Source organism: Pristis pectinata, chromosome 5 (assembly GCF_009764475.1).
Source record: "Pristis pectinata isolate sPriPec2 chromosome 5, sPriPec2.1.pri, whole genome shotgun sequence".
Lineage (NCBI taxonomy): Eukaryota > Metazoa > Chordata > Chondrichthyes > Rhinopristiformes > Pristidae > Pristis > Pristis pectinata.
Genome location: NC_067409.1, coordinates 8,869,387 through 8,879,026, shown reverse-complemented (window position 1 = coordinate 8,879,026; position 9,640 = coordinate 8,869,387). Strand labels below are relative to the sequence as shown.

Sequence of the window (9,640 nt, the reverse complement as noted above, 5' to 3'; positions counted from 1 at the left end):
TCCTCGGTTTCCCCATGGTGGAATTTCCCCCTGAAGTTGCATAAATGTCAATGACTCAGAGCCACTGCCTCCAAAGTGGGGACCGCCTTTCTCCACAGGCGGTGCCCACTCCACCTGTCGATTGGGTTACCCACACGTCAATCAAACTGACCTTCCATGACGTACGCGGCTGGGCGGTGTTATTGTCCTTCGTTACCATAGTAACCAGGCGGCAGCTCTCCCCGCTTCTTGAATTAGCATGGTTTACGTGAAGAAAAATGCATCAAATCAGTAGAGGGAAGACTAATCATTTGCAAACTTGGTAAATATATAAGATAGTGGAACAGATGTTCCGTTTTTTAAATTATGTCTGATGGAGGTCACTTCAAGTCTGAGGAGCGTGGCGAATGCCTCCGTCATTTCCGCTTCTTTCCATTGCGTCAGTTCCTGTGGGAGCCGGGTGACGGTGACAGTGACGGGCGCGGAGAGCCGGAGCCGGACGGGTGATCAGGTGAGGCGCGTCTCCCCGGTGCGGACACCGCGAATCCGGTCGGCTCTTTCCTGCCGAGCTGCTGGGGGGAGGTGGCGGGGCAGGTTCCACTCCAACGGCGGAGCACCTGCCGGCCAATGGGGAGCGGCGGCGGCTGAGCACCGGCCGGCTGCCGGCCAATGGGGAGCGGCGGCGGCGGCGGCTGAGCACCGGCCGGTTGCCGGCCAATGGGGAGCGGCGGCGGCGGCGGCTGAGCACCGGCCGGCTGCCGGCCAATGGGGAGCGGCGGCGGCTGAGCACCGGCCGGCTGCCGGCCAATGGGGAGCGGCGGCGGCTGAGCACCGGCCGGCTGCCGGCCAATGGGGAGCGGCGGCGGCAGGTGCTGCCTGACTCTAAGTGAAGTACGTGCAAGAAAGGGTTGCATTTACATAGCGCCTTTTTGTCCTTCGGGTGCTGTGCCATACAAAAAAAGGTACAAAAGCCTGAAAGCACGTACCACCAGGCTCAAGGACAGCTTCTACTTGCTGTTAGAAGGCAATTGAACTGTCCCCTAGTGCGATAAGATGGACTCTTGACCTCACAATCTACTTCGTTTTGCCCTTGCCTGCCTGCACTGCACTTTCTCTGTAACTGTAACACTTTATCCTGCATTCTGTTGAAAAGTCTCGACCTGAATTGTCAACAGTTTATTTCCCTCCATAGATGCTGCTTGACCTGCTGAGTTCTTCCAGCATTTTGTGTGTATTGATCCTGCATTTTGTTATTGTTTTCCCCTTGTACTACCTCAATGTACTGATGTGATGAAGTGATCTGTATGGACGGCATGCCGAACAAAGTTTTGTCCTGTTGGTTAAGAAGTTGGGTGTTTATAGTTCTGGATGAGGTGCTATTTGGACTGCTTTTCACTGGATGGTTTGTATTGTGTAATCTTATGCTGTCACACTCTTTGTAGATGTTGAAAATTTGAGGTAGCATCATAGTACAGCTAGTAGAGCTGCTGTTTCCCAGCTCCATTAACCCAGGTGACCCTGACTTTGGGTGCTCTCACTCTGGAGTTTGTATGTTCTGCCTGTGACTTTCATCTGGGTTCTCTGGTTTCCTTGCACATCACAAAGATGTGTGGATAGGTAGGTTATCGAGTCGTAGAGCAATACAGCATAGAAATAGGCCCTTCAATGCAATATCCATGCTGATCAAGACGCCCATCTCAGTTACTCCCATTTGCCTGTGTTTGGCACACATCCCTCTAAACCTTTTTTATCCATGTACCTGTCCAAGTGTCTTTTAAATGTATCTGCCTCAATCACTTTCTCTGACAGCTCGTTCCATATATGCATCACCTTCTGCATGAAGAGGTTACCCCCTCAGGACCCTTTTAAATCTTCCCCTTCTTACCTTAAGCCTTTGTGCATTCACCCTATCTATGCCCCTCATGATGTTATACACCTCTATAAACTCAAAATGTTCAATTTCCCTTGCTGCAGATGGGTGGTAAAATCTGAGGGGTAGAGTTGGTGGGAATATGGGAGAATAAAATGGATTGAGGGATACTTGGTGGTTGGAATGGACCGTGGGTTGAATGGCCTGTTTTTGTGCTATTTGACCCTGATTCTGAGAGTTTGGTGAATTGGTCACTTGGTTTGAAATGTTTTCCTATATTAATGCTGTTGCTTTGTATGTTATTTTATATTGAGCAAAATGTAGCCCTTTATCTTGCTACAGATTGCTTGCAAACCAGATGATTGCACATTCTCATTTAACCACAATTCAGTTTTTTCTAGTCTTGTATATCACATTTTGCTTCATAGTATTGCTATAGGTGTTATCACAACGGATTAGTTTTATTGACACCTGGCATGAATGCAGTTCGAATAAAATTTTTGAATCTGATGTAATTCTGCATTTCCTGGGTCTAAAAGACAACTTGTGGGAGCCAGGTGAGGAAACTTGCCTTGAGGCAACTCGTAAGCTTACGATTTAAGATGAGATATCTTTATTAGTCACATGTACATCAAAACACAGTGAAATGCATCTTTTGCATAGTGTTCTGGGGGCAGCCCGCAAGTGTTGCCACGCTTCTGGCACCAACCTAGCATGCCCACAATTTCCTAACCCGTACGTCTTTGGAATGTGGGAGGAAACCAGAGCACCTGGAGGAAACCCATGCAGACGTGGGGAGAACGTACAAACTCCTTACAGACAGCAGCCGGAATTGAACCGAGGTCAATGGTGCTGTAATAGTGTTGTACTAACTGCTGCATTACCGTTAATATAATATTTTCCTAGAATAAAAACAGAATCTTGGGAATACTGACTGCAAAGTTAAAGTTTCAATCCAATAATCCTTATAAGAACATGAAGAAAGCTTATTGACTTGAAACCCCTATTTTTCATGCACAGATGCTATATTCAAGCATTTTGGTTTTTTTTGACTAGCTGTTAAAGGATCTCCTATATCCACCTGAAAAAAACAAATGGGGCTGTGTCATATCTCACAGAACCAGGCCCTTCAGACACTAAACAGACCTCCAGCTGCGATTCTTAAACCATCAACTCATCATTTTTCCTGTTAGCTAGTATACTGACAATCTTGGTTTCTATTTTACAATTCACTCTACTCTCTCAATTTTGCAATGTCATTGTGAATTGCTAATAAGTATTTCATAATTTGCTCAGTTTTGTATAAACGATGAGGCTTTCCTGTAAACCAAACACAGCAGACTGTGTCAGTCCACAAAGGCACACAGCCAAACATGTGGTTTATGGGAAGTGTGTGCCATTATTTTAAGCTTGGATTTCCCATCTATGCAAATCATTTCAGGTTATGAAAATAAAATTGGGTTTATTTCCTTCAGGAAGTGTAGTACATAAAATCTACATCTTGCAGTAAAGACATAGCAGTCTCTTGGAACTGAGGATGTAGGATTGAGTAATGTTCAGTTTTATTTTTTAAATCTGATCATTGTTGATAAGGCCAGTGTTCATTGCTCATTCATCTTGAAGGTGGAAATAAGCAGTGACAATGAACTACCAATCCATTGATGCTGTTGGGAAGAGATCTCCAGCATTTAGATCCATAGATGGAGTGGCAATATTTGGATGAAAATTTAAGTGGACTGATTAGTAAATCTGCAGGTGACACAAACATTTGGTGGTGCTGTGGATAGTGAGAGAGGTTTTCAAAGGATACACCAAGATTTGAACTAGCTGGAAATATGGGTGGAGAAATGGCAGATGGAGTTTAATCCAGACAACTGAGTGTTGCACTTTGGGAAGTCAAATGTAAGAGGGAAGAATATAGGAAATGGTAGGACCCTGGGAGTATTGATGTACAGAAGGATCTTGGAGTGCTAGTCCATAGCTCCCTGAACGTGGCATCACAAGTAGATAGAGTGGTAAAGAAGATATACATATTACTTGCCTTCGTTGGTCAAGGCATTGAGTGCAAGTTGGGAAGTCATATTGCAACTGAGGTGCACCAGGATATGGCCTGGACTGGAGAGTATCAGCTCTAAGGGGAGCTTGGACAAACTTGGTGTGTTTTCTCTGGTGTGTTGGAGATTGAGTGGTGACCTGATAGAAGTTTATAAAATTGAGGCTTAGAGAATTGGAGTCTTTTTCCCAAGGTGGAAATATCAAATGCTAGAAGACATAGGATTAAGGTAAGGGGGGTGGGATGGGGGAGTTTTTTTTTTCATAGAGTAGTAGGTGTTTGGAACACGCTGCCAGGGAGGTGGTAGGAGCTGATATGATAATGACATTTAAGAAGCGTTTAGGCAGGCACATGAACAGATGGAATGGAGAAATATAGACTATGTGCAGTTTAAATTGGAATCATGGCATGGACATTGTGGACCATTCCTGTGCTGTACTTTCCTACGTTGTAATATATATCAAAGTTGATTTGGTGTGCAACTGGGAGGTGATACCCAGCCTCTTGCTCTCGTAACTACAGCATTTGTCTGGACTAGTTGAGTTTCTGGTCAATGGTCCAATCCCCTCCCACCCTAGTGACGGTAATTTGATTGAATAATAAGGGTGGATTGTTGAGTTCCCACATTGAGGAATATTGTCACTGGGCATGTGGTGTAAATGTTACTTGGCACTATGTAGCCCATGTCTAAATGTTGTCTAGTTCTCACTGCATGGACCTCTTCATTTGATGAGGAGTTGAGTGGAATCATCAGTGATAATCCCCAGTTCTGATTTAGATGAAAGGGAAGACATTGAAACAGTTGAAGGTGGTTGTGCCTAGGATACTGTTCTACAGTGATGTCCTTGGGCTGGTATGATTGAAAATGCAATAATTTCCATTTTACTTATAGAAATATGACCCTTTTGCTAACTTGAGGACAGCTGTCACATGTTCATGTTATTAGAAGTTATCACTACCTAACTAGCATTATGACTTTAATAACTTTATTTTTGCAGCCATTATGTCTTCAAGTAACATGAGCTTGCTTCCTGCACTTGGCCAAGAAGATGACCAAACCTCTAAACTTATTCGAAAATCCAAGGAGTCCCCTTTTGTTCCCATTGGTAAGTTGGCTTCTAAATCTCTTTGTCAAGTTACCTTTTTATATAATCTCTTGTATCCCAATTCATTGGCTAAAATTTAAATTCTTTATGGTTGGGATAAGAACAGAGAAGGCACAGGTTAATTAGTTGTATATTGAACCCATTTATGACATGTGAGCTGTGGTCAGCTTCATTCTCTCTCATTCTGGGCCTGAGTTTCCAGTGTGACTCATTGACTACATTTTGCTGAATTTGTAGTTCAGTGAGTCTTTGTAATGTTTATTCAATAATTAGGAACATTCTATGATCTATTCAAATCCACATTCAAATGGTGTTGCAGTTAGAAGCCCAGCAATTCAGTTCTTCCTTGGTGTAGCTTGTCAGCATCTCAACCTCCAGACCGTTCAATAAAAGTTGGAGCGTGAGTGACCAGAAAGTTGCTTTTGACTTGATCCTACGTTTTAGTGGGTGGGTATTTATCATACAGTGAGTTCATTCAATGTTATGAATAGAGGAATCAATAGCATCACAAAGGAAAATATTGAAGGTACTGAAATAGAAGCAGAAAATGCTGGGAGTGGCAAGTGAGGGAGAGAAATGGTTAATGTTTCAGGTCTGGTTTCTCATTTGAGACAAAATTTCTTCAAGCTTCTAGAATTTATGGACAGTTTGGATAGAATGGATTTCTTTTGAGAAAAGGTGGTATTTTGTTATTGTGACACATCTGATGGTTAACAATGGAATTAAATTTAATCTGACTCTTAAAATAAGATATCTTTATTAGTCACATGTACATCGAAACACACAGTGAAATGCATCTTTTGCATAGCATGTTCTGGGGGCAGCCCGCAAGTGTCGCCATGCTTCTGACGCCAACATAGCATGCCCACAACTTCCTAACCTGTACGTCTCTGAAATGTGGGAGGAAACCGGAGCACCCGGAGGAAACCCACACAGACACGAGGAGAATGTACAGACTCCTTACAGACAGCGGCCAGATTTGAACCCGGGTCGCTGGCACTGTAAAGCATTACGTTAACCACTACACTACCGTGCCTGTACGGTATTAGCAATATTATGTTAAGTATTATAGGAACTGGCTTACAGAATTTCCTGATTAAAGGTATGGCATGGATTGGACAATATTCTGAATATTTACCAACCTTTAGAAAAATAATAATTCTCTTGTGTTTTAGGTATTGCTGGCTTTGCATCAGTGGTAGCCTATGGACTCTTCAAACTGAAGTCCAGAGGGAACAAAAAAATGTCAGTACACCTAATCCACATGCGTGTGGCAGCCCAAGGATGTGTGGTGGGAGCAATGACTTTGGGTAATTGTTTTGATGTCAACAAACCTTCCGATAACTGTCAGGCATGCGCCAGAAAAATCTTTCAAAGTTGCATCTTTTTGAGGATAGTGCTCGATAAGCAGACCTTTTTAATTGCATCTCTAGGAAACCATCTGCTCATCATATTTGATATTTAACAATCATGCTTGACCAATCTGGTTTCTGTTTTCCAATTTGTGTTGTTCTGTAATGAAACAGCAATTTTGCAATGTTATTGGCAATTCCTGAGTGCAACATGTTAACAAATGATTCTATAAAACCATGCTGTCTGATCTTTGCTGGACAGGACTGTTTGAGGGGGGGAGGGATAAATGCAATGCTGATCTTTTCCAACACTTTGCTCCAAGAAGGTGCAGATCACTGATTGGAGTTTGATTCTGCAGTTGCTGAGAGTTCTTTTGTGTCAACCTAACTGTGGACTTATCTGAGTGGGAAAAGAAAAGGCTGACTTTAGGACCTAGGATTGCATATTCTCAAGTTGTGCTCAGCCCAGACTATTTTTTTTGCATAGCACCACATTCCTTCCAGTGCTTTGTGTTAAGTCATAGTCAGAGTTGGCAACATGCACGGCAACAGGCCCTTCAGCCCAACTCTTCCATGCTGACCAATGTACCTTCCTGAGCTAGTCCCATTTGCACACAGCAGAAAGTAAGCTGCTAGACTGCTGGCAAAACTCTCTGATCCAGATCCCAGCATCTAAAGTCTCTCGTGTCTCCATTTGCCTGCATTTGGCCCATATCCTTCTAAACCTTTCCTTTCCATGGATCCGTCCAAATCTTGTAAATTGTACCTGCCTCCACCAACCAATTCCTCTGGCAGCTCGTTCCTCTGCATGGAAAAACTTACCTCTGGTCCCCTTTAAATTGTTCCCCTCTCACCTTAAACCCATGCTCTCCCCTACCATGGGAAAAGGACTGTGACCATCCACCTTATTTCTGCCCCTCATGATTTTATAAACCTCTACAATGTCACCCCTCAGCCTCCTTCATTCAAGGGAAAACAGTCCCAGTCTACATAGTCTCTCCTTGTAACTCGAGCACTCCAATCCCAGCAACATCCTTGTGAATCCTTTCTGCACCTTCTCTAGCTTACTTGCATCTTTCCTATGGTATGGTGACCAGAACTGCACACTACGTTCCAGATGTAGTCTCACCATCTTGTATTCAGTGCCCTGTCTGATGAAGGCAAGTGTGCCATATGCCTTCCTCACCACCCTGTCTACCTGCATTTGCCACTTTCAGCAAACTATGTACTTATGCCCCTAGACCTTTGTTCTACAACCCTCCCCAGGGCCCTGTCAACCACCATGTCCTGCCCTGGTTTAATTTCCCAAAATGCTTCTCTTCATATTTGTCTGAGTTAAACTTGATCTGCCATTCCTTGGCCCATTTTCCCAGTTGATCTAAATCCTGTTCTAACCTTAGACGATCTTCACTCTCCTCCACACCACCAATTTCAGTGTCATCCACAAACTTCTGTAATGCATGTGTGTATTTTTGGTTGTGACTGGTTAAGAAGAACTTGGTGAGATTGAAAGTTAAAACATACAAATGTTTTTCTTTTGCAGGAGTTCTCTACTCGATGTACAAAGAGTATTTTGTGAAACCCAGAGAAGAGAAAACTGCTTTCCTTCACAAATGAATTGGGATTTCTACAGTATCTCTAAGAATTTAATTTTGGGCTTTTAAGTATACCTCAAACTGAGGATGTTAGAATTATTCTTGTTTTAAATATCTGAAGAATACTTGCACTAAGTTTAGATTTGATTTGTTCTGCAAGTTTACTGATCTTACTACCTACAAATGGTAGGTAATTTTCCCTGGGGTGATTATTGCTATACACAGTAAAGTGTCATAATTTTACCAAATGTATATATTTACAAACAAAACATGGTTTTAATATGTCCTTTGCAATAGTTATACTTGAGAAGCCTTTGTCAAAAAGAACTGATTAATTTTTTGGCCAGATATGATTGGACCTTAAAGTTTAGGGCTTCAGGCTGGTCTTTCATCTTGGCTTTAAGTTGCTATCTGGGCAACTATCCCTACTTTTCATTAATTATATTGATTGTAATGTACTTTGGATCACATTGCTTATTTACAGTTCAGATTCTCTTGAAAATGTTTGTTGTGGAATGAGATTTTTGAATATTGAGGAAGTCAGAAAATGTATCCAGAACCACTTTTAAACCAGAGTATTATATTTTTTGAATTACTTCCCTTGTAACATCAACGGTATGAGAATAACTTGCGGCAGCAATGCCCTGGTGTGGCAAGTTTAAGTTTGCAGTATCTGGATCGATAAGCTGCTGTTTCTCCAACATGAAGCTGCCCACTTCTAATTTTGGTGTTTTAACTTCAAAGCATTCTGCTTATTTATGTTGCTGGTTGGGCAACATGAATAGGCTGTGCTCATCCATAACTGTCATAGATCATACTGGTTAGTGGGCTGGTGATCTTGTGTAGTTCAAGAACACACTGCCTTCTTTATCAATATACTTTACATTGAAACAATAGATTTCATATCTTGACATTTGCAAAATTTCTGAAAATGCCTAGTTGTTTGCATTACGATCTGTATAGGCAAGGTGGGTTAACAAATGGGAGTAGTCTTGCATTTCTTCTTTACATTAACTTCAGTCATGTATTTGCACATTTCGAACTGTTTTGCTTAAATTCCAGTTGATTGAGAGTTATTTTCATTCTTTGTTTTTATTTACATAATTTTTGGAAAGTTCTGAACTCCAGTACATTCTAAATTCTGTGGCTCTTGATCTCAAGAAGGCCAAATACACTTTAAATTGCACATATCTTTTGAATGGAAAATGGTACAAGAATTGGCATTTTACTTCTACATTGAAGCAGTGCTTTGTGTTAAACATTGTAACTATGCTAGCTAGATTTTTAACATCAACTGTGGGGGAAAACTTCATGTGCCTAGATTGAATTTGAGTACTAAATATGTGAATACTGTAAGTGTATGGAAGTGACAATTATAAATCAGTTTTTAGAAATGTTTTTCAGTGTAATGCGTATTAAAGCAGTGGTTATCACACAAGATGAGAAGCTTCAATCTAAAATGTCAGCACAATTGCAGTGGTATTTTACTCCCATTGTAAGTTTGTGTGAATGGCTACCTCTTTTTTAATAATGTAAATTAAAGATGAATTGTAGATTTATTGCAGCAGAAATCTTGTTCTTAAAATGCCTCATTTAATGTTGTATTTTACTTATTTATACATTATAAAATCTCCCAAGTGAAACTAGTTGAAACAAGTAGTGAAATAAAAGTACATCTTACTGTC

The 9,640-nt window shown here is 41.6% G+C and overlaps 1 protein-coding gene across 1 annotated transcript; it reads left to right on the top strand.

Moving 5' to 3' along the window:
- Positions 1-342: 342 nt before the first annotated feature.
- On the top strand, positions 343-9,640 carry higd1a (HIG1 hypoxia inducible domain family, member 1A). Its single transcript, XM_052015467.1, has 4 exons — positions 343-490; positions 4,901-5,008; positions 6,184-6,318; positions 7,904-9,640. The coding sequence occupies exons 2-4, from the start codon at positions 4,906-4,908 to the stop codon at positions 7,975-7,977; spliced, it is 312 nt and encodes a 103-aa protein (XP_051871427.1). The 5' UTR covers positions 343-490; positions 4,901-4,905; the 3' UTR covers positions 7,978-9,640.